Genomic DNA, 26,264 nt, shown 5'->3' on the forward strand with positions numbered 1-26,264 from the left:
TCCCCGGAGAAGGAAACCACTTCAGAGAGCAGACTCTATACAGCCTTTCGGTAGCCCGCGCAGGAAGCTTATGCGAAAGGCAAATATCCTCTTAAACAGAAATGAACAACAACTACAAAAAAAAGTCCTAATGCACAAAGACTATGATTTATTGCAGCCAGCAGCCTTTCAGTGCCCCAGTTTGGATGGGAACCGATGGTACCGGGATTATGATTTGTTCGTGTTTGCATCAGAGTAGAGAAGAAAAAAGAGAATATATTCAGCTTCTGGCTGCCTGCGGCGGCCAATGGTAAGGAATGACGTGGGAGGAGGTAGAGTAAGCGGCAGGATCCATCAGGCGTCTGGTTGCGCATTTCTGCGAATAGGTCTCCTCTAAGTTATGAATGCATTTATAGAATAAAGTACATTTTCTATTTCCTCGCTCACGACCGCTGGCTGCTGCTCTCTGATCAGTGGCGGTAAGCAGCAAAGCGCTAACTGAATGCTAACATTTGCATAATAGATAAACTTTTGCGTTGCACTTTTTTTCGCCACCCGTCGACTCCCGGTGCAGGTTGGCGTGTTTGTGTTTGTTTATTGTGTAGCATTTGCTCGGTGTGTGTGTGTGTTTATGTTGTTTAGTCCTCCCACAAAAAGTGCTGTCGCCTAACTTGTTGGGTACACATGCGAGCGACGCACATAGGAGTATTTGGGCCAAAAAGCAAGGCCAAAAGTCCAAGTAATTGGATAGATTTATATCAAAAACGTGTTATTTTCGTATAATCAACACAAAAAAGGTGACATCCATTCAAAACGTCACCTAACATATAAAATATTACTTTAAATTCGCTGACTTCATTTTTAGTGTCTTTTTGCACATAATATAAAACAAAGATTTAGAAATTTCCATATAACTCTTCATTTAATAAAATGTCAATAAAATAAAAAAGAGGAACCAGGAGGAAGATTTTTCTTTTCGTATATTTACAGAAGGCTTTGACCTTTCAGTCAATGAATGAAGCTTCGACGGGACTTGCGCGGAAGGTTACTAAATCAGATAATTAATATCACAATATTATGGATTTTTCGCGGTCGGTTTTCACAATCACTTATTTCGTAAACAATCCATGATTATTTTATGCAATCAACATTTTAAATATAGCAAAACATTTTACTTATCTTGTAGATTATGTCCTGTGAGAGGGAAAAACTATTTGACAAAATTTTCCAATTTTTTACGCCACTCGAGCAGTAGCACGTATTTTCCAAACTGACCAATTCACTGTGGAATAAATTAGAAATATAACAGTTTGGTTTATGTGATAAGACACCAATGGGTTCTGGGATAGCATGAGGGTATGTTTCAACTGAAATCAATTAAAAATAATGGAAATCGTGTATTTTGTATTTCGGACTTTTTGCCAAGTTTTTGGGTAAAATACTCCTATGTGCGACGGTAGCAGCAAACCAAACGACGTACAAAGTAAAAACCAACATGCAAAATAAATTGAACAGTAGCACTAAGTCAAATGTGACCGTTGAGGATTGTTACGATGTAAAGTTCATTGAATGCGGGCGATTAAAAGTTCCACGTTCAGCTGGTAGTTGCCTCCGATAGCATAGAGGGAGGGGGTTCCCGATTTCGGTATGGTAAATCTTACCTTTGAATGGTTCAACGTGCTTTCAGTAGTTTCAGTTGCTAACAGTTTTAAAGCTATGTGGTTATTTCAGAAGACCACTAAAGACCGCCAATTTAATAAACCACGCAAGGTTGCTGGGGAACGTCCCTAAAAATCTAACTTTGACATGACCATCGATGTAATAACGCTCAAACACTGCCCAGCATAGCGTGCATTCGCAGAATATGTGGGCACTGGAATTTGTTTTCAGTTGATTCGAATATGCCAAGGCACAAAATTACTCCGCGCAAAATGTAAACATTTCTAAATAAATTCTAACCAAACTGTTAACACGGCAAAGCCGTGTGATTAAAACGGAAATCCACTCGCGTTCCAATAGCATTGGCCGGATCGAAAAAGGCTCTACTAGGATTCGAATCAACCTACAAATGCAGCAAAACCACGGTGGGATATGTCTTCCCGGAGTGCATACCAAAAGAATCACTATTTACCGTGCGCATCGAAGTTCGGCGAACATTTTCCCCCCATGCCGAGTCAATCTGATCAGCCTGACTTCGTCAGAACCACGTCCGGTAGTCCCCATCTAGTTTGTATCAGACTCATTACTACAAAACCAACGGATGCAGCGTTCGACCCGACTGTTGAAACCTGCCGCTGTTAGTGGGATTTTTATTGTTCGCTAGCTAAATTATTTTCGGAAAATAGTCGAAGCTCTGACTGGGTACAACCCGGGCAACGATGACTGTCCAACGTTTCCATGGTGCATGGTGCACACCGCAAACATTACTCTAATATACCACGAATCAACGCGTCATTATTTGCTGGTTTCTAGTTCAAAATACGAACTTAACCGCGAACCAGCCAGCGCTGGAGTTGTTTAATGCCTGCCGCGATGATTGCTTCCGCGCCCGCCTCCACTTAACTGTTGCTATTCTTTCGATAGTTATTATGCTACCCCGGCGAGAAGGGCAACAGCTCCCGGGAGAGGAAACTGCATGGATCTGCTTCATCAGTGGCGGGTACGGATAATTTTCCGACCGATCTAGCCGGCAGCTGGGAGTCCCTGCGAGGGACTCGGGCTTCGGCCGTCGAAACTCGTATCTCGCAATCATGTGAAATTGTAGGTTTTCCTGTTGAATCCGCTACCGTTGAGTGAATGTTTATAGAAATCGCTTGCAACCGGATTATGGCGTGTGGCGGGGATGCGGCGGCAGGAGGCCTTACTGTTAAATCAGGAAAATGGTGCAACACGGAAATCACAAAACTTGGTGCGCACGGTGAGGTCAAGTCTAGTGTTCCGTCGTCGTCGGTGACGTGGCAAGTGGATTGCATTCACATGGGAATCCAAAAAGTTTAATATAATTGTAAAAGCTGCTGATGTTACTGGTGAATATATGGCTACATTCTTTTAATGTCGCCTTTATAGTTTTTGGTTGAATACAAAAACCTCTTGAAATATAATTCTGGCGATATCAATCTTTGCTGTCAAAAACTCGCAAGATGGAAAGGAAATTATAATAACCCAGAGCTATCGGAAACATCCTCTCATTTTCCATTACAAATAGAGATATTATACGCACTAAATTAATTTCCTCATTTATTGTCAATGATGACCATGCGCCTCCATCGAGTTACGTTTACCAACTATAATGCGCCTCCATTGAATAATGGTGCTGATGTACTGATTTAATTTTGGAAGTATATAAAATTCAAGTTTGATATCGGAAAATCTTTAGGGCTGTTTATTGACTTCTCAGGTAGACGCTCCTGATGACCAGCCGCGTACGATGCGAGTGACTTTCTATTTTTCGAATTGATTGCGAAATAACACATACACACCGGCACAGGGCGTTCCGCAGCATCAGCGATTGTTTACACCACCTGGCAAACCATCCACCGGTCGTCTGTTGATCCGGAAGGGACAACCTTTTTTAATTTTGAACCTCCTCCATCACACTGACTAAACTATCATGATTTTCGACAGCAGCGATGCACCCAACCTAATTTCCCTCTTGTGTGCAAACATACCAAACTTTGCAACTAAAATGTGTTCGCTACACATTCGAACGCTGCGAGTCTCGTCAGTTTCAATCAAAGCCGCTCCGGCAACCCTCCACCACCCGGGTCCATCCTGTTATCTGTCATCGCGCTTTCGTCACATGCACGAATCATTTCGCAATAGAACAGACAATCCCGGAACTGACGGCGTAGATTGCATCCGTTTGATTGCAAATCATCGCCGACGCCACCAGCCACAAGCGGCTCGCTGACTGGCTAGCGGACGACTGGCCATTGTCGAAGGCTAACTTTCAGCAGGACAATAGTCACCAGCGAATGGGAACCGGCGGGAGTTTTATTGAACACGCGCTTCGGGAACTTGTAAATTGGAAAATGCAAATTAGTGCATACTTCAAAAGTCCCCTGCTCGAACGGACCGAGCGTTGCGCCACCAACACCCGCCATCAATTATGTGCAAATTCGTATTTTCCGCCCAGCAAAACTCTAAATTGATTTTACACAAACCAGGCACATTTTCGAGCTCATTTGACCGGAAAGCTATCGACTTCCAGCAGGAAGTCGGTCCGGCCGCACGCACATCCAATCGACAGAATGATCTGCAATCGGAATCTCGCTTTCCCAGAACGGATTTTTCAATGATGGCGATGAAATGGATGAATGGTTGTTCCTCTTAGTGTTTTTCCTTTCACACACACTCACATACATACGAACACGCACACGAAATCCATTTGTCATTTCGCAGAACTTTGATAATGATTGCCGCAACAAACTCACTTGCAACTTATAGATTTTCTCTCGACAGCGGCACGGGCCAAAATCCTCAACTCACAAGAGGTCCACGTGATGAAGGGCAGCACCATCAACCTGTCCTGTGTGGTCAACGTCCACGCTTCGTCCATCTCATGGTAAGCATCAACCATTCTATGGTTTTAATTACGACGGCTTTTTTTTACTTTGCTATTTGAATCATGATATTTCACACAGGGAAATTCATTTGCCTGAAATAAAGAGCAAATATTCTAATGATTGCACGGGGTGAGCTGTGGTGATTCTGAGGGAATCGAATATGTTGGTTCTCTGTACTCATTGCATATACAAAGCTACTAGTTGTACCACCTGCAAACAAATTTAATTTTATCTTTTTTTACTAATTTTTAATCCACCTAGCGGTCAGACCCAGCGTTTCTCATTCAAACTCATTATTTGCTAGAATAGATTTACATGAACACTCCAATCCAATAAAGGTATATTCACTATTTGGGATCCAAAATTTTGATATTGTTTCTAAAGTTAAATTTGAAGTATGAAACATGAAATTTTACATAATGTTAGTGCTTAAAAAAAGCGGATTAAAAGAAAGAAACGTTCAAATAGTAGTAAAGGGAACGACTTCCCGGGAATTACCTTTTCCCGAGATTCCCGGATCCCGGGAACAGAAATATTGATTCCCGGGCTCTTTAAAAAGTGTCGAAAGATTTAATATAGTTTCCTATACAATTTTGCAATAAAACTTAATATACTGACTATCGAAACACGAAACTAACGTCGTCAAAATGTATAGCAACTTTAAAGTTGGAATTATACGTAGTAAATATTTCCTTGGAATGACGGTCAATATTTGCCGTGTACTATCAATTTGTTTGCTTCGGTTATTTGTCGAAAATATTTGCTGTCTTATCTAGAAAATGAAAAATTTGGTACATATTTGCTTCGTCTAATGTCGTTCTTCGACAGTTAGTTCACTACTGAGCGAATAGTGATTTCTTTTTTTGTTCATTGATGAAAATTAAATTAAATTGATAAAGAAAATTTGAAACCCGTGAATCAATGCGACCAGAAATATATAACTTAATTAAACTCAGTCAGCGTAATTTGGGTCGTGGCCACGATTTCACACGAAAAATCATTTTTGAGATTAATTATGTAGACATTCAAATGCTCTAAAACTTATTTATTTGGAGTCGTATTGAACTGATTATTAATTATTCTATCATTTCCTTCCAGTTTGTTGCGGTATTTCAAAGAAAACTACCGAGAGGCCAAATCGCGTTCTAGTTGAACAATCAAATTTCTTACATGAAATCCTACTCTCTAATCAACCAATTTCAAAAGGGTTTGTTATGCCAATGAAAACTAGTTTAACTATGCAGTTTATTTTTTAAAAATAATTCGCATCGTGTAACGGCATAGCAAATATATTTGATGAAAAATTAGCGAAGAGGCTCTGATGTAAAATTGAATAAGTTTTGGTTTGTAATTCGTTTTTCATGCAAGTTGATAATGAAATCAAAAACGGTTTTTTGATACTTTTTATTAATAAACTTTATTTGAAATCTCATTGTTGCTAAGAATTTTTTTCCATTCCCGGTTCCCGGGAATTCCCGGGAAATAAGATTTTTCATTCCCATTTGCCGGGAAATCAAATCCCGGGAATATTGCAAACCCTAAACTAGTACAATACCAAATTTAAATTATGTTGTGGCCACATATTTTCACCAAAGCAGGTATAATTCTAAATAGTCTTTGAACTTCTTTTCTTTCCATATCTTTTAACCACATATCAAATTGTTATAAAGTTTGGTACTTGTAAATTTGAAAGGTAACTCGTTCGTATGACACTAGTTATGTTGAAATACGTCGTGTAATCTTTCTGATAATGGACTTTCGTTGTTTTTACAATTTAATACATAACGGTTGAAATAAAAGTCCGATTATAATCAAATCAAATGGGAACCTACAGGCCAGCAAAACTTTGGAACCACGTGTTCAATCATCAGTTAACCTTAGGTAACCTCAGTTAACCCTTAAATAGCCCGTTCATCTGGTATCAATATTGTTCAAATCAGTTGTGTAGTTTCTGAGATAATGAAGGAGGTTCGGTGTTGTCACATTTTGATACATTACAGACAAAATTACAGTCCGATTACAATAAAATTCGATAGGGTGTTATGAGGCAACTAGACCTTTTATTTAATATTTATTTTGTGGAAATCGGTTCAGCCATCTCTGAAAAAAGTGAGTAAGTTTAAGTAGTCTTCGGAATATGTTTCTTTTCATAGAAAGATTTCACATCTTTTAACATAACAGGCAAAGTAAAAGTCCGATTACAAAAAAAAAAAAACAACAGGATCTCATGGGGTAACTAGACCTTCCATTTGACACTGATTTCATGAAAATCGATTCAGCCATCTCTAAGAGACATGAGTGAGATTAAACAGGCTCCAGAACACGTTTCTTTCCATAACTTTTTAAGCACATGTTTAATCTTTATAAAATTGAAAACCTAAGGGTTTTTAGGTAGCCCGTTCATTTTAAATCAATTTTGTTAAAATCGGTTGTGTAGTTTCTGAGATAATGAACTTTCGTGATTTTCACATTCTGATGAATAGCATACAAACTAAAAATCCAATTACAATAAAATTTATTAGGGTCGTATGGGGCAACTAGATCTTTCATTTGAGAATAATTTTATGAAAACGTCCAGCCATCTCTGAGAAAATCGAGTGAGATTGAAAAGTTGCACATACACACACATACAGAAAATGCTCTACTCGTCGAGCTGAGTCGAGTGATATATGCCATTCAGCCCTTTCATACCTTCGGTTTTCAGCACTTTCATACTTTCGGTTCTGCCAGTGATTGCTATACCTTTCTAGGAGAAAGGCAAAAAACAATGAAATTTTAAATTTACCGCTAACTTCAATTAAGGATTTAATTAAGGAATTAAGGAAATCTGTGGCAAATAACATATATCAATGGCATTGTTGATGAAAAGATACGATTTTTGACTTAGTGTATTTTTTCCGATTTAAAATATTTCTTTTCCCACAACTTTTCCTTCAACACCATTTTCATTAAATTATTTATCCATCCTGAAAAGTCTGTTTAAGATAAAAGTGTTAGCTCGATTTTCGTATCTTTCCACGCTTCAAAATGAAAAGCTAACCTTTTTGTATTTTTCTGGATGTCTGCTTATGACCCCTATTACAGAAGACAAGGCGAGCAAAATGTTGTGTTAGAGAACGCGAGTGAAACTTGGCTGGTGACAGCTGTGTCAAGCTACTCGTCCAAAATCCAGCCGACTCACCATCTGCAATACCAAAATTGGGCAAACGAGTAACTCGCCGCTCGCCTCGTCTTCTATAATAAGGGTAACATTTCAGATTAGATTAAGAAGATTGAATCATTTTTCGAAACTTAAAGATGGGTTTTGAAAAATATAAATAATAATCTAATATTGAACTGTAAAAAATTTTCTTGTGACATTTTTGTGTTTTGCAATAAATCTTTCATGTTTTATCTAATATCTACATAATTCCTTATAATTCTCGCATCGATGAGTTTTTCATTTCGTTTAATTTTCTGCCCATGTGAGCAATTAAAAGGGATATTTCGGAAAATTATTTAAATTGCCCTTGGGTGATACATCATACACATGTATTGAATTTGGAATCTTCTAGGTGGCTTCCGAACTTTCTACAATAATTGTAAAAATCATCGTGCGCTTCCTTTCGAAAAGTTCAACGGAGACGCAAGGTGATTCAAAAATGCATTGGAGAAATATGTCGGCTCAAAATAGTAATACAATCAGATTTTTTCACGCGGGGGATACATAGCTTGTAAAAAAAACCGCGTCAATTGGAAAATCCGTGTAAAAATAAACCGCGTTATTGAAAAAATCCGCGGAAAAAACGCGGTAATTAAAAAGTCATGTAAAATAAACCGCAAAGAAAGGTTTCAAAAAACCCGAAACGCTCTACGACCAGCATTAAAAATAGTTCTCTTTAACAGTCATTCCAGATCTTTCGAAGGACGGAGATTTTTTGACTAAGTCTTTTATTCAATAAACAGTTAGACGATTTTGATTCCAAACCCGCGTTAATTCGAAAATCCGCGTATAAAAAAACTCGTAAAAACGCGGAGAAAACACGGTAAAAAACCTGACTATATAGAAACAGTAATATGTTTTGAATTCTGCATGTTTCCTGACTTCAAATAAAATGCGCAAAGAATAAATGATTTTCTGAAAAATTTAACAGATCATTTTGGTCAGTGATTTGGTATTTGGTTATAATTAGAGATGCACCGAATATTCGGTCGCCGAATATTCGGGCCGAATATCAGCAAAAATTGGATTTTGCCGAATATTCGGCTCGCCGAATAGTAAGTTTATTATTCGGCCGAATATGCCGAATATGCCGAATAGTGGCCAATGATTATCAGAAAATAATATAAAAGTATAGTGCAAAGTTCTATGAACGGGGGTAAACGAAAACTGAAGATGTAACTTGGGCTTAGAAAGGAACATATCTCATTAAACGGAACACGAACCGCAATCTCCACACATCTCTTTCATGTCTTGTCTGGATGAGGTATGTTTTTTCTGAGCCAAAGTCACATGCTCAGTTCTCGTTCATTTCTCGCATTTTAATTTTTTTTTCAAAACACTCAAAATGTAGTTGTAACACAAACTTGTGTTAACCATAATCCTCAAAAACATTATTTTTAAACGACAACTCAAATAAGAACAAAACTAGGTGCGCCACGAATTAGCAAATAATTCTTGTGCAATAGTTCGGACAATTTTCAATCGTTTTCGTACATGAACAATTGGAGAGCGAAAGAAACAATTTAAACTTCAAACAATGACCATTTGGTTATTTTGTTATCATACGACCAACGTTGTGTTCAGCCGAATATACGGCCGAATATTCGTCTCACCGAATAATGGGAAAAAGCTTATTCGGTATTCGGCCGAAGGCCGAATAGTGCTATTCGGTGCATCTCTAGTTATAATATATAGGAGTATCTGGGGTAATAAGCACCGTTGAAGCAAGGTGCACCTCCTCCGATTTACACATTTTAATTACAAAATAACAGTTCTATAATGTGAATCTACGGTTTCTTTAGTCACCCTGCCAATTTTTTTTTTTTTTTTTTGTTTTAAGGTGGCGGGGAAATCTGCAAACAGACACCTGAGAAGAGAACTCAGGGTGTGGGGATGAGACTAGGGGAGAGATGCTGGGGTAGTTACACTCGCCCAGACAACTACTGATCCCTGTCCCGACCCACTAAAACCCCTCCAGTCTCCAGCCCCTGTCTTCCCGGAACGACGGTTAAGTATTACGTCGGGGAGTGGCTTTTGTGCGTGATGCACCCTCTTTACTCTTATAACCTCCTAGCTAACTACCTGGAGACTGGTAATTAGCTACCACTGGCGTGTTGGTGGTTGACCCGCCACACACGTTGCAGCTCCAGAACAATCTGAGAGGTGGCCGCACAGACCGCGTTCCAGATGTCCGGGTCGTCGCACATCCTCCGGACTAGATTGTCCGGAGTAGTGCCAGGCCCGCTCACAGCCATCATGTTGCTCCTCGCTCTTGCGAAACGGGGGCATACGAAGAAGACATGCTCAGCAGTCTCCTCCTCCTCCACGCACTCGGGACACATGGAGGACACCGCGTGTCCGAACCTGTGCAGATATTGCCTGAAACAACCATGGCCTGACAGGATTTGTGTCAGGTGGAAGTTCACTTCACCATGTCGTCTCCCGACCCAGCCGGATATCTCCGGTATGAGTCGGTGCACTGGCCACACTGGCCCACCATACCTAAGTATGGACGAAACCACGCTCGCAAGAAGTCTTCGCTTGCTGCCATAAACCGCTGAGCTATTGGACATCATACGAGATAGTGCTGCAATAGCCGATGAGGCCCTCTTACAGGCATAGTCGACGTGACTCCCGAACGTGAGCTTGTCGTCCACCATAACCCCCAAGAGCTTCAGGGATCGCTTCGAGGTGATGGTGCAGTCTCCGACTCTGACCACCGCCTGTTGCTCCGATTTACGGTTGTTCACAACCGTGACCTCCGTCTTATGATGCGCGAGCTCCAGTTTCCTGGAGCGCATCCAGTCCTCGACCTTGCGTATACAGTGCGCGGCCGTCAACTCGACCTCCTCGATAGACTCGCCGTAAACCTCCAGCGTTATGTCGTCTGCAAAGCCGACGATCACAACCCCTACAGGGAACTTGAGTTTCAACACTCCGTCATACATGACATTCCACAACACCGGGCCCAGGATAGAACCTTGCGGAACTCCTGCGGTAATTGGGACGCACTTCTGACCCTCCTCCGTGTCGTAAACAAGTATTCGATTCTGGAAATAATTTTCCAGAATCTTGTACAGCGACACCGGTACATGGATGCTCCTGAGCGCGAGCGCTATGGAGTCCCAACTGGCACTATTGAACGCATTCTTCACGTCGAGCGTGACGATTGCGCAGTAGCGTATTCCCCTTCTCTTGCGCTGGATTGCTACCTCCGCCGTCTTGATGACGGAAGAGATTGCGTCCAGCGGGGACCTGCCCTTCCGGAAGCCGAACTGGTTACTTGCCAGACCGTGTATACCCTCCGTGTACCTCACCAGTCTGTTGAGGATGATCCTCTCAAGCACCTTGCCCGCGGTGTCCAGCAGGCAGATAGGCCTATATGCCGATGGGTCCCCTGGCGGTTTCCCAGCCTTCGGCAATAAGACCAGTCTCTGCCGCTTCCACCTGTCCGGAAAGAGACAGTCATCCAGGCACCTCTGCATGACTGCCCTGAACAGCCCTGAACAGCCCGGGGGCCGTTTTTATCGCCAGCCTGATCGCCAGGTTAGGGATACCATCCGGTCCCGGTGCCTTGCTCACCTTTAGGGATTTGGCGATCACGATGAGTTCCTCATTCGCAACCCTTGCCTCCTCCCCTGCCTCGACACGGCTGTCGTCGCTCACGGATTGGATGCTCGGCAGGTTGGCCGACCATCTCTGGTCTATGTCTGAGATACTGGAACGTCGGACGTGAGACTCGACTGCCGGAGGCCAAGGACTTGGCTCGTGGCGTGGAAAGAGTCCCTCGATGATACGCTCCAGCATCGCTGGTGATCGCTCTGCAGGCGCCAGCGCGCCTTTAGTCTTGGCCATTACGATCCTGTAGGCGTCACCCCACGGATTTGTATTGGCACTCGCACATAGCCTATCGAAGCAGGCCCTCTTGCTGGCCTTTATCGCACTCTTTAGCATCGATCTTGCCGAACTGAATGCTGCGCGGCGCTCTGTCCTCTCTTCTTCGTTTCGCGCACGCTGCATCCTCCGTCTTGCACGGAGGCACGCACTGCGAAGGTCGGCTATCGCGTCCGTCCACCAGTAAACCGGTGGCTTTCCATTCCTAGGTTGGCGAGTCCTAGGCATGGTGGCGTCGCACGCCCGCGATAGCATAGCAACTAGTTGGTCAGCAGTCGGGCGGAGCCAACTGCCCCCCTCGCGCTCCCTTCTCATTGCCTCTTCGAATACCTCGGCATCAAAGTGCGATGTCTTCCACCCGCGAACGGTCGGAGTGTTGGCTCTACCCGTCGCTTGCCGCCTCTCGTTGTTGTCTACACTATAACAGACCGCCTGGTGGTCGCTATTAGTGTAGCCATCGTCTACCCTCCAGTTCTTGATCAGTCCTGGGCTGGAGAACGTCACGTCGATGATCGACTCCGCACCATTTCTGCTAAATGTACTTTTGTTCCCAACGTTGGCCAGATCTAGGTTGAGCTTTGCAAAAGCCCCCAACAGGATCTGGCCCCTCTGGTTCGTGAAGCGACTTCCCCACTCAACAGCCCAAGCGTTGAAGTCGCCCGCCACCACCAACGGCGTTAGGCCCGTTAGCTCCATGGATAGGAAGTCGACCATCTGGGTGAACCTTTCGGTAGACCAACGTGGCGGAGCATAGCAACTGCAGTAGAACACTCCGTTTACTTTCTGGGTTGGGTTTCGGCTACGCAGTCTGTCACGGATTCAAAACGGGTGTTTTCTACTGCCCGACGTTTCGGCCAGGGGTTTTGGCCATAATTGTCAAAGCTAGTACTCAAAACTTAACGAAACAAATTGCAGATAGGTATACAGTATAGATAGTGCAGTGCGGTACGGCAGTGATTAGTGCACAATAGTTCGAGAAAAATAAAAAAATAAAAAAATAAATAAATTAATTAAATTAAACAACTATGAATTTAATGATTGTAAGCTTTCAAATTAGTTTCGTTTGTAAAACAGTTTTAAAATTTAATTAATTTGGATACAGATAGGCGTATAAACTCAACAATGCTATTCCACAGAAAACAGACACATTGACGAAAAAACGATAATCTAGTGAGTCCCCATTACATTACATGTTCTTTAAAAATAGTTTATAATAAATGTTTTTAATAGTTTCCCTTGAAAAAGGCCAAAACCCCTGGCCGAAACGTCGGGCAGTAGAAAACACCCGTTTTGAATCCGTGACAGACTGCGTAGCCGAAACCCAACCCAGAAATTAAAAATTTCCAGTCGTACTACACTTAAAACACTCCGTTTACCTTAGCAACTACGTACCCTTCTTCTGAGTTTGAGACAACCTCCTGAACCGGGAACTTTCTCGTCGTACATATGGCCGCCAAACTGGACCTATCCGCAACCCAGTTACCGTTTCCGGGAGGAATGCGGTAGGGATCCGATATGACGGCGATGTCCGACAACGACTCAGTGGCTGCTTGGTGTAGCAGCTGCTGAGCCGCGAAGCAATGGTTCAGGTTCAGTTGCGTCACCCTTACGCCCGTGGTTTCGCAGCCGGCTTACCGGCTGGGCACCTGGGGCCTCCCATAAAGTGTTTGGCGTCCCGTTTCCCGGAACATACCATGCACTTGGGAGACTCCACACAGTCCTTCGCTTTATGGCCTGCACCTCCACATCGCCTGCACAGCTGGCTCCTATCGGGCCCCTTGCAGGTCCAGGACTTATGTCCGCCCTCGAAGCACCGGAAGCAAATGTCTGGTTGCTGTAGTATGCCCAAAGGACATACAGACCAGCCGACCTTCAACTTGCCCTCTTTCAGGGCCAGGTTAGCGTCCGCCGACGGTAGTCGGAAGGTAGCTATCTGGGTCCCCGCCGGACCTTTGCGGAGGCGGATTGACTCCTTAGCCACCTCCACCCCGCACTTCGCTTTTAGGGCTTGTGCAATGTCGCACCCCTCAGTGATTTCGTCCAGGTTTTTAAGCTGGAGAGTCACTTCTGAGGTGAGTGCCCGCACTTGCACCTCCTTCCCTAGGACCTTTTCAGCTACCGTTTTGTAGGTAGCCCCCTTGTTCTTGGCGTCCTTCCGGAGCTCAAGTATCATCTCGCCAGTGCGGGATCGGCATATACTCCGCACATCCGCCCCCAGATCCTTGAGGAGGGTTTCCCCCTTCATCTTCTTCAAGACTTCTGAGTACTTCGACCCATCCGTCTTGAGTATGAGGGCATCACCCCTACTCCGCGCCTTTTTGACCTTTTTTGGTCCTCTGGCCGCTCCGCCATCATGTCGCGTCGCACCTTCCCGACGCTTCCTACCCTCTACGGTAGTCCAAGGGTTGCCCGTAGCCTCCACCTGTGCCTTTTCCGCGGTGGACCTTGAACCGGTTGGCGTGTGTTCCCGTGGGAGTAGCACGACCAATCGTTTCTTGGTGTTCCCGGGGGCCGTTTCCCCCGGGGACTGCCTCGTTCGCTTAGCGACCTGCCCCGTGGAGCAGACCGACGCGAACGAGGGGGCGTCTGTCTGCACCTCTTTAGATGCAGTCGCCCTCCCGGTCCTGGCCGCTTTCTCGGCCGCCTTCACCCGAGCTACGAGTTCTTCGTGCTCCTTTCTGGCTTCATCAATGGTGCTCCGAAGCAGGAGGAGGCTCTGCTTCAGGTCGCCAGCGATGTTTCGCCTGTTCGCCAAGAACTCGATTATGGCATCGAGTTGTTCAGACAGCGCCGCCACTCTTGGCCGCGTGTCCATACACCTTTCGACGGCCTTGACTAGCAAGGGACCGTCTACCGAGATGTCTGGTGTGGACACCGACGGATTCGCCGTTTTTCCACCTCCAGACTTCGCCGCATCCGTCTCCGCCTTCTTCTGCGGAGACCGCTGGATGCCACCTCGTGCGAAGGGATTTGGTAACCCCTCCGCACCCGTCTCTTTTGTTTTTGAGTTCAACATTTTTGTTTATTGGGTCCCCCTACCAGCCGCTATCCTTATCCATAATGGAGTAGTCGCCTAAATGGTCCCAAGGTAGTCTATGCCGGAGCAGTGAGGCCATGGCTAGGGGCGGCTGCCATAGCGCCTTATGGGCAACTATGACAACCCCGACCGGCGCAAGTCAGGAAAAGGCATCTGATCCTACTCCTGCCGGGTTCCCACCAGGCAATGGACTCGGAACGTACTGGAAGGCCTGCCAGGTTTTACGGGACGGAGACCCCTGCACCGATTGTAATCTCGCCGTTTCAAGCCGTTATCACACGACATTACTAAGGGAGCTCGGCGCAGGTGCCAGCCCAAAATCATGGTACGAAAACGAAATCCGACTCTTATCCTATAGTGATGCGACCAGTTGCCGTAATTGGGAACATTACTGGCATCAGTCCCAATGGGCGGTATAGTGCATTTGGGTGGTGGGAGCGGCACTACTCGCTCCGTCGGAGCTGCTTCCGGCCAGTGTGGCTTTTGCGAGAATTCAGCGGCCCAGTGCCTGAATCTCGCCACGGCCTAGGCTAGCTCCCGCTGATGGTCCGGGACTGCTTGCTAGCAGTGAGCACTTCCGTGGCCTTCGGTAATCGCCAATTACCGACCCGTGGTGGCATTCAGCTCTGCCGCTACCCAATTTGGCAGCACTAAAAAGTCAGAAAATGTAAAAAAAAATCTGAAAATATTTTTTGACTGTTTTAGTAGGATGATATCAAATATCGAAACAAGAAAAATTTTCCACCAAAAATTCAGTTTAAATCGGATACTTCTCGAATTTTCAGGGAATAAATAACTATATATAAGCTATTTTTTAACATTATTTACTTATTAAATTTCCTTCCCCATGCTGAATACTCGTGCAATTCACTTGACACTGCTGATGAGATCTTGGGTGAGGCTTTGCCCATCTTCGTTACACAATATCTCCCAGTTTTTCTTCAAAGCTTCAACGGTTTTGAATGTTTTTCCGCTTTTATCCAGCTTATTCTTCATTATCGTCCAAAATTTTTCGATCGGAAGTAGTTCTGGATAACGCTCTTCGCTTCGTACCAATCTAATACAGACTTGGCGTAATGGCACGAAGCGAGATCCGGTTAGAACAACATCGGACCACGGTGAGAGCAGAGAAAGGGCAGCAAGAACTTCTACAAGCATTCCTATCGATAAATCTGCCCGTTTGTGGTTCCGGTTGTAAAGATCGGCCTGCCGTACCGTCTGCACTCGCAGATCGCCTGGCACAACAGATTTTTCTCCGCGAATTTGTCCGTCTTTTTCTTTTAGAACTTTTCCGCAACCTCAATGCGGGACGTAACGACAAAAAACTCGAGGTGAGGGATTTGTTTGGTGTCTGGCACGCTATTTGGCCACCGTGTTTTGCTTGTCAGTCCGGTTTGGCGCCTTCCTTGACTTGAAAACGCGTAGCCCTGTCCGCTTTATTAACTGTAGACGAACCACTTCGACGAATTGACATTTTTGGCCACGTCTCGGGTGGAAAAGTTTGGGTTCTTCTTAAAGTACTGCCTTATCTTCCGTGCCTTTTCTGGGTATTCCATTTTCGGTTTTCGGCCGCTTCCACCGCGCCGCTCGATAGCTTCGTCTCCCAGAACATCTTAACAACGCGGGACACGATGGAATGGAGGATTCCAACCTTTTGACCAGCATTATCGATCACCGCACCCAAGATTTGCTGGCGTAGCCCTTCTTATTTCGAATGCATTTGGGAAACTACTTCACGTATCGCGATAAAATTTTGCACACATAAACAAACACTCTAAACTAGTTATACCCAAAATTTTATTGATTTTAACCACTCAAGATTGTTGCTTCAATTATATTTTTGAGCATCTTTCTAACATATAGCGTTCGACCATATTGTTGACTAAAAACTTGAGGTTTTTATTGTTACCTCATTGATAATAAGGTAACAATAAAATACTTAAGTTTCTATTCAACATTATGTCAGTTATTTTAAACACATACTAATTGTCAATATAACTATAATATATACCTTAATGTTTAGTTAACAGGTACTACAGAAATTATTGACTATTAATGAACTCAAATTACATTAAAATCACATAATCAATAACCTAAGCTAACCTCTGGCAGTGAAAATCAATGCTTGCTATGTATTCTCGTTTTACTTTTCTGTGCAACCAATATCAATATCATCCTTATGGTTGAGCATCAGTCTTCTTGCGTTAATTAACAATATGGATAAAAGGAGACTTCAAATTTTCGTCAAGTTTTGAATCATTTTCAATGCAGAAAAACAACCCTCACTTTACTGAACGTTCGGACATCTATTTTCGGTTTTTGGGGAGTCAACTCTGATCTATAAACCTAATATCAGGGAGTATTTGAATTTTGACGTAGGACTACGTCTTTGTTTTCTATGCTAGATAACATTTTGTAAAATTGAAAATGAAACTGGCAAATGTTGCGTCAGATTTCAAAAGATTATAGCAAGCGAACGACTTAATGCATCTTAGTCATTTATGTGTCGGTGGATAGATAAAATGTGCGACAATTGTTCGATATTATGTATAATATTGTTGCTTCACTGCTTAATGGTGAAAATAGGTGAAAAAATCCAAGGTCAAGCTTTCCCCCATACATTTCCCTCGTTATTTCCTTACTTCCCTAGCACGGATAACAATAACATGGACGGAATAAATTCCACTGTCTACATATTCTAACTCAACAAAGTGTTGCGTTTCGTTTCTCTTCCTCGAGACTGCGTGGCCACGCCTTCAACGCAAAAATCTACGCTTAACTCGATACAAAAGACTGCGTGTAGAGGTACGCGGCATAAGGAAACGAGAGCTGCATATGAGTCAACTTTTAGGCACTGCGGAACACCTTACCTTTGTTTTGCATACAGCAGCAACAGGTACCATCATATGCTGCAGGATATTCTGCTGGCACAACTACCGGTGGGCAGAGCGAAGAGCAAACTTATTATGTGTGGCCAAGCAAAATATTTGATGCTACCGGTGGTGCGATAATTAGCGTTCTGTAGTACACATTCCTATTTGAAAATTATGGAATCAGTTCTTTTTAGAACAATGAATGCTTGAAGATGAGAGTTATGAGAATTTTCACAACTACTAGTGTGAAATGTTCATGTGTTTCTCAGTGTTCATTTTTACTATAACGACCAGGGCACCAGAGATTATCGTTTATCATAGCAAGATATAACCCTCGTTTTAAGAAATTTCACTTTTAAATTGGGTGATTTTCCGGTTCAATTGTGCCCACTCGAACACCGCTATCGGTCAAACTGAATAACGCAAATTAGTTAATATAAGAACTAGAGCAATTTTCGCATCGGGAAAGCACAAACTTTCTTTTGGTGCTTATGAAAATCACTCAGTAGTATCGAAGATGTTTTGTTTCGTTTCCCTTTCTCGAGACTGCATGGCCACGCCTTTAATGCGAAAATCTACGCTCAACTCGATACAAAAGACCACGTGTAGAAAATACAGCTTTATTCTTGTTCTTAACACGATAGCAAGTGGAGCCCTTACACCTGTGTTAGATACACGGTGTATAACAGGCGTAGTGAAATATGTTAAACAAGACAAGAGTTAAAATCAATATTGTTTTTTGACCTACGTCACCATTTCATACAACTCCTAGGGTTGTATACCTTGTAGTATTTTCTTTTGCTTTCCACAGCGTTTCAGATACCAGAGATGGACACCTGCTCTCATTTTCCGAACACAGTTCTCTTTCTAGAAATATCTACATCATTTTAAGCTTTTTATTCAGTTTTACACAGCTTGGCAGAAACCAGAAAGCCTTATTCTCTATTTTAGCAAGCTTTCCATAAAATGTAAGTCGTCATGTAGGATTTGAAAATTGGCGCCAGACATGTATATTTGAATTCTGAACATTATCTCGATACCAAAAATAAACATATTGCAGAGCATATATTCGTTTTTCGCAAAATTATGAAACCGAAAGTCGCTAACAAGAATAAAAAAATGCAAATACCAGAATACCAGAAAGACAACTGAAAATTAAAAAATCATTTAAATCTAAAAGATAAACCTAAATTACTCCACCTAGCGGTCAGACCCAGCCTTTCTCATTTAAACTTTTATTTGTAAAAATAGATTTACATGAACGCTTCAATCCAATAAATGTATGTATATTCACTCTTTAGGTTCTAAAATATAGATGTTGTAATCCATACATATAAAAATGTAGTCCGGTCTGTCTGTCTATTTGAACAATATAGGCTCGAAAACTACCGAACCGATCGACGCGAAAATTTGTACGTAGGGGTTTTTGGTCCCGATAAAGGTTCCTATGATAGTTTGAGACCCCTCCTCTTCTGGAAAGGAGAGGTCCAATACAAATGAAACAGAAATTTTTGCACAACTCAAGAACAAACCAAGCAAATGAAACCGAATTTGGCATGTGGATGTTTTAAAGTTTGTCCATAATGGTTCGACGCCTCTCCCTCTTCTGGAAGCACATGTTTCTGCACAAATTTCTGCACATCTCGAGAACTAATCAACTAAATTAAACCATATTTGCAGGTGAATGTTTTCAATGGTAACAAATATGTTCCATGATCGACCTCAGGCAACATTTTGGATTGTAAGATGGCAACTTCCGGTTTCTGGAAAACAGCCAAAAATGGCCGATTTCCACCCAATATAATAATATCCGGATAAAGAATGATAGCTAAAATCGACCACAGATGCCATTTTGAATTCTAAGATGGCGACTTCCGGTTCCGGAAAAACAGCGTCAAACGACCAAATACCACCCAATATGGGTATTTCCAGAATCGTAATGATGTACTGGCGCCACAAATCGACTTCAGACACCATTATGAATTATAGGATGGCAACTTGTGGTTTCTGGAAAATAGCCAAAAATGGCCGATTTCCGTCTAACATGAGTATCTCCGGATCTAGAATGATACTCAGCAGCTGGAATCGACCACAGATCTCATTTTGGATTCTAGGTTGGCGACTTCCGGTTCCTGGGAAACAGCCGAAAATGATCGAATTACACCCAATATGGGTGTTTCTTCAACCAGAATGACGCTAAGAGGCCAGAAATTATCTTAAATACCATTTTTAAATCCAAGATGGCGACTTCCGGTTTGTGAAAAACAGCCTAAAATAACCAAATACCATCCAATATGAGTATCTCTGGAACCAGAATGATGCTATGAGCTAACAATTGACCACAGGCACCATTTTGAATCGCTAAATGGCAACTTATAAGAAACAGTCGAAAATGACCAATATGGATATTTCCGTAACCGAGCTATTGTGCTATTGCTATGCATAGAAACTATTTGCATAGAGCTATTGTGCTATTGCTATGCATAGAAACCAAACATTGACCCTCGACACCATTTCGAATTTAAAGACGACCACTTTCAGTTCCTGGAAAACAACCAAAATAAATAAATACCTCCCAATATGAGTATTTCCTGTGTCAGATTGATGTCAGAAAATCTGCTGGAAATGACCGAATACCACCCAATATGAATATATTCAGAATTAAGGTGATGTACAGAAGCCAAAAGTCGAGGATGTTGTCATTTCGACAAAACCAATTATTTCAAACGATTTGTTATTTGACTTTGAACATATCCTATAGCCGATTCGTCGTGCATTTGCAGATATTGAACACATCGCAAGGAATCAATGAATTTGGAACGTTCAAATAGTACGATACCACATTTAAATTATGTTGATGCCACATATATCGATCAAAGCAGGTATAGTTTTAAATAGTCTTTGAATTTCTTTTCTTTCCATAACTTTTGAGCCACATATCAAATTGTTATGAAGTTTGTTATTTGTAAGTTTGAGAGATGACTCGTTCGTATGACACTAGTTCTGTTCAAATAAGTTATGTAATCTTTGAGATAATAGACTTTCGCTGTTTTATTAACAATTTAATACATAACGGTTGCTTAAGTTCGATTACAATCAATTGAAATGGAAACGTATTGGACAGCCAAACTTTGAAACCACGTGTTCAATCATAATTCATTAGTTAACCCTTAATTAGCCCGCTCATCTCACAATAATATTGATTAAATCAGTTGTGTAGTTACTGAGATAATGAAGTTTCGTGATTTTCACATTTCGGTACATTACAGACGAAGTTACAGTCCGATTACAGTAAAATTCAATAGGATGTTACGAGGCAGCTAGACTTATTAGTTGACACTAATTTTGCGCACTAAACAAATCAATAGGTCTTATGGGGCAACTAGACCATCAATTTGACACTGATTTTATGAAAATCGGTTCAGCCATCTCTGAGAAATATGAGTGAGATTAAGTAGTCTTCAAAACACGTTTCTTGTCATAACTTTTGAACCACAAGTTCAATCTTTATGAAATTCAAAAGTTAAGGGTATTTCAGGTAGCCCGTTCATTTGAACCAATTCTGTTCAAATCGGTTGTGTAGTTTTCGACATAATGATATTTAATGATTTTTACATTTTGATACATAACCTCTAAACTAAAAATCCGATTACAATAAATTTTAATAGGGTCTTATGGCAAATAAGGTTAGGGTCTTAATGCAAATGAGATTTTTCATTTGCAATTAATTTCATGAAAATCGGTCCAGCCATCTCTGAGAAAAGTGAGTGAGAATAAAAATCTGCACATACACACACACACACACATACACACACACATACAGAAAATGCTCAGCTCGTTGAGCTGAGTCGAGTGATATATGCCATTCGGCCCTTTGGAGCACTTTTATACTCTCGGTTTTGCAAGTGATTGCTATACCTTTCTAGGAGAAAGGCTAAAAAGCACTAAATCTACAAAAACCCAAAAAATGCCTAAAACCGAAAAATTGTGCCTAGAGAGACAACAATATTCACAGAAAAAATAGCAAGAAATTGTGTGCTTCATATTATAAAAATAACTTTAAATTCAAATATACATTACTTAATGAGTGCAAGAAACATTATTTCACAAATTTCGGAACCTACATGGCAGGCTTTCCTCAAATATGTGTAATAATTCTTATTAGGAAATATGGCATAAGGATAAAAATCATCTACCTATTCCAAATAAAAACCATTTTTTGAAATTACCAAAAATAAGATTTTCATAATATTGTAATTATCTTCCACCTCCAACCTTTGCCTGTTAATTTCTCCTCGAATGAGGTCAAATTAACATCTGACCTGTATTGAAGCAAAATATAAAACAACCTTCTGCGGTCATAGTTGATTACGCTTTTTGTGCAGCTTCCAATTACACGTGTCCATATTTGAAGCACAGAAAAAGAGGCGAGTCAGTGGTTCAGTTAAGAATGTAGTAAATAATTACGAGTACAAAGAGCACCAGCCGGAAAATACAGCTTGACTGGCATGGCAGCAAGACTTCCATTCACGTTTGCTCGGTCGTTGTGTAATTTTCATTAGTGCTGCCAATGGCTGCATAAAGTTTTGCTTGGCGAAGCAATTAACATGACGAACTGTTCATTATTCTTCCATTCCAGGTACCACGGCTCATCAGTGGTTGACTTTGACTCGGCCCGAGGGGGCATCAATCTGGAGACGGAAAAAACCGAGGGCGGCACCAGCAGCCGGCTGATGCTGACGAGGGCTACCCTGAGGGACTCGGGCAACTACACCTGCGTTCCCACGGCAGCCATCTCCGCCAGTGTGCAGGTTCACGTGCTAAACGGTAAGTCAACCGAGCGTTTGCATTTCGTTAAAATAGAGCAACAATCGTTGTCCGTAATTAACCAGAAGATGAACTCAGTTCCAGTTCTGATGCATTCTCGTTTTGTTGCAGGTGAACACCCGGCTGCAATGCAAACCAGCAGCGGACAACTTTGCTGTCCGGCTTCGTGTTACGTGCTTGTTTTTATACTAGCGTCACTAAATAGTTGTAATTTAAGTAAATTAATCTACTTCATATCAGTCATGCACGAAGCAATTTGCTTCGTGCTCGTGTCAACGACAGTCAGTCTTCTAATTTGTATCCGTCGCCGGTTCGTCTGCAGTCGTCCTGTCGCTCCTCCCAGCAGTAATAGCAGTTACGACATCCGATCAGTTTCTTCCTGTCATCTAAGCTCGCTTCGCATCTCCAGTCTGAGAAAGGACAGAGGGGCGCATTTGAATCGGGAACCGACACTGCAGCAGAAAAGATGATCCCCACGCTACTATTCATGGGAAATGCAGAACCTGTCTCATCTTCATCATCATCCTCATCCTCATCGTCATCATCACCATCAGCCTCCCGTTCCCATTATCATCTTTATCCTTAAGAGCAGCAGTAGCATGATCGTTCTCTTCCATCATTCCATCAGCGACGTTTGTTGTGTCTGTGAATAAATAGTAGGTACATAAATAAATAAAGTTAGCAAAATAGTGACTCATAACCTAGGATAATGACAGCCAACCAGGCATCGCTTGGAAGACCGAGGGATCTTATTCTCTCTCTGTTTCCATCAGAAAACTAAATGTAGTGTTAACTGAACCGAGACAATTTTTCTTACAACCCACCCCATTCTGTACCATCCGCTTTTGCTTTTCCGAGCAAAGATATCCAACGCTGTTGAGGCATAGTAAAAGGTGACAGTTTGCTGGACGTGGGTGAGCTGACTGATGTTGCCTCGTGCAGCCGTCAGCTCATTCAACCAGGAGCTGCTAGCTTGATGAATTACGTGGCAATCGATTGTGGACTCTTCGAAGCATACCAAATTAGAATTCGAAGCTGATCGAAGCCTAGAGTCTATAAGGCGTTGAATTTAATTCAAATCGAAAGGAAATACAAACGACAAACCTTTTACAGTGCCTCATCCAAGCGGTCTTCCTTTTTTGTTTTGTGAATAAAACATAACTACAATTATAAAACTAAACGAAAAATAGTTTCCCCCACTGGGAGAAGAGCAAAACTCGATAATTAGATAACAGATAAAACAATAAGAGAATGAAATTAGAGCGGTTGTAAATTATGCAGAGCAAACGGAACCGGTAAAATCGCCCACAGACTGGCCATGGATGGAATTGTAAATGTATCAATGTTAAGTTTTTAATTTTTAATCCACACTACGAACCCAAAAGCTGTACAGAATAATGGAACAGAAGAAGCAAACAAAAAAAGTCCTGCGTCCTACTACGAAGTGTTAGTATAAATCATTACTGAGTGACAAAGTGTTCTCAACAAAGAAGAAAAAATTACCGTAAAATCCTACTCGCTAAGCGATAGTTAATAGCAATCAACTATAAAAATAGATTCGAACGAGAAAAAAGGGGCGTTTGCAAAACTGCATTAAATCAAAATTAAACCACAACCGCAAGTTTTTTGCGAGCGCGGATGGACAGTTGAAAAGCTACTGTATTGAAAAGCGACCTTCACCGACCAGAAGAAGCTCGCTTCGGCGAAGGCCGAACCGTAAAGTTGCTGAACCGAAACATGATGAGGCTATAGAAACCGCCGTACCAGAAACTAGGTTGTACTTAAACTTGACGAAATGAAAAGCTCGGGCGTACGGGCGGATAGAAAAGAAGACTAGAGTGGCGAATGCGAGCAAAAGTATGGCAACTTTTAAATTATAGAAATGCAGCGGGGAATCTGCGTACAATAAAACGGCCATAGAAGCACTCTGCAAACTGGCTACAAGAGCCACAATAGTGAAATAAAAAGAAACATAAGATCAAAGATGAAATTTTTAAATAGTACATAAGTTGGGTGGAACATGAAACGAATCATTTGAGAATAATAAAAAAAAACAGTAGAAAAATTGACCAAAAGCGCGGTTGTTTTTTTTTTTCTCATTCTCTCCACGATGACCTACAGGCTTCCGATCCCAGAAAAAAAACGCACTCAAAGAGGAAAAACTTTTCTCCTCAGAAGTTCGAGCCTGCTCGAGCATATTTACGTCCATTTGTTTTCCACCCAGCCTGCCTTCTGTGCTTGTGTTGTAAATAAATAAAACTCCGACAAAGTTCTAACCTAACCGCAAAAAATATGCCCCATAATTCGATTAGGAACGAATTTTCACCTCAACTTCAAACGGTTCCCACTAGAGAAAGGGAACCCAAATGTAACCCCAAATCAGTATGAATCGCACTTTCGCAAGAGCATGGGATAATTGAGCACCGTCAGGCCGATTGCCATAGCCTGCCCGCGTTGCGGGGGTGTAAAGTGGCGGTAGAAGCAGAAAAAAAGCCGCTAATGAAAATGGAACTTTAGCCACTCTCACTTTCAGCGGACCGGCGACGTCGGCAAATAAACAACCTTGTCCTTGTTCCCGCCGCCGCTTGTGCTCCTGCCCAGCATTGCGAGCAGCCGTTCCCCCCAAGTGAGGAGGGTATAATGGCGATATTTTCTTGCCGCTTCACGGATGCGGTTGGAAGATTTTGATTTGATTTTAGATTATTCGCCGGTTTAGACTCAGAATTGTTAAGTAGAACGTTTAGCAGAGGCTTAGGCAGCGTGTGAATGGTAATTGCTCTCCGTAAACAAAATGCACAATTTGTTTGCAAAAGGCTACTGTTGATTTCCGAGGAAAATGGTAAGTATTTTGCTGGAACAATTATACCTTAATAGTTGGACTGTTCCCAATGGAACCATGTTAAGAATCGAAACAGTGAAGGATTGATTTTTATTATTGGGAGCTTTCGCATTTTCGGTAATTTAGAACTTATTTCCTTCAATTATCAATTCTTGTATATTTGATACTTTTTTTTAAATTTATATCATTACATTTATTTTTGAAGACTTTTTTGACACAAATGACACATAATGATACAATTTTTTGAAATCATTATTATTATTTTTATACAATATATAAATTTATATATATTCATCTAACGTTATTCTGTATATTCAACTTACGTTATTAATTGACTTAATGCACATAAAATAATACTAACATATTTATTTAAGAAAGCGGAACACCATTACCGTCTTGAAGAAAGCCGGTTTTGGAAAGTCTAAGTTGTAATGTTAAAGTCAGAAGTCTCAAAAACAGCAGTTAAGGTACTACACATATATTGCGCATGGTTCGTTCTCTGCTATCTTAGACACAGGAAATTTCCGTGAGAAAGTTCGGGGCATCGATTTTGCCTTTTAACAATTTGAACACTAAAATTGCCTGTGTGATAAAGCACCATGGTTTAAGTGCTTCAAGTCCAAAAAACTGGCAGCGGTTTTCATAACGTGGCAAGCTGGAAGGATTGTTTCATGAAAGGGTACGAAGAACGTAGAAATTTTCTCTGAACTGTTTGAACCTCCAGTCATCATGATATGGACACCAGGCGACAACACTTGACTCGAGGATTGATCGGACCAACGAGCGATGCAGGGATCGAAAGCACAGTGCATCACTAAACTCAGCAGAAATTTTGGAAATTAGTCCAAGCTTAGACAGCTTCGCTTTCGAGGTTACTTCACTATAGTATGTCTAGCACTATCTAGCTTGACACTAAGGTCTCGTACTTGAACCGAGTGACACAGTCTGCAAGGCTCTTTATAATCACGTAAATTTTAACATCAGAAAGAGTATCGTTTAAAATGATCTCGAACACCTTTGTGCCACGATAGTTTCCGATGTTAATGGT

At 41.9% G+C, this 26,264-nt stretch overlaps 1 protein-coding gene across 5 annotated transcripts in view; it reads left to right on the forward strand.

Moving 5' to 3' along the window:
• The window catches only part of LOC129731158 (uncharacterized), a 511,313-nt gene extending 486,861 nt beyond the window's left edge, over positions 1-24,452 (forward strand). For 3 of the 5 annotated variants that reach the window (XM_055690957.1, XM_055690956.1, XM_055690959.1), the window contains 3 exons: positions 4,426-4,543; positions 22,190-22,377; positions 22,489-24,452. In XM_055690957.1, coding sequence (XP_055546932.1) covers positions 4,426-4,543; positions 22,190-22,377; positions 22,489-22,847 — 665 coding nt within the window. In that variant the 3' untranslated portion in view covers positions 22,848-24,452. The remainder of the gene's footprint in view (positions 1-4,425; positions 4,544-22,189; positions 22,378-22,488) is intronic. The other 2 variants (XM_055690960.1, XM_055690958.1) reach the window with 1 other exon arrangement.
• The last annotated feature ends 1,812 nt before the right edge of the window (positions 24,453-26,264 follow it).

Source organism: Wyeomyia smithii, chromosome 3, assembly GCF_029784165.1.
Source record: "Wyeomyia smithii strain HCP4-BCI-WySm-NY-G18 chromosome 3, ASM2978416v1, whole genome shotgun sequence".
In the NCBI taxonomy this organism is placed as follows: Eukaryota; Metazoa; Arthropoda; class Insecta; order Diptera; family Culicidae; genus Wyeomyia; species Wyeomyia smithii.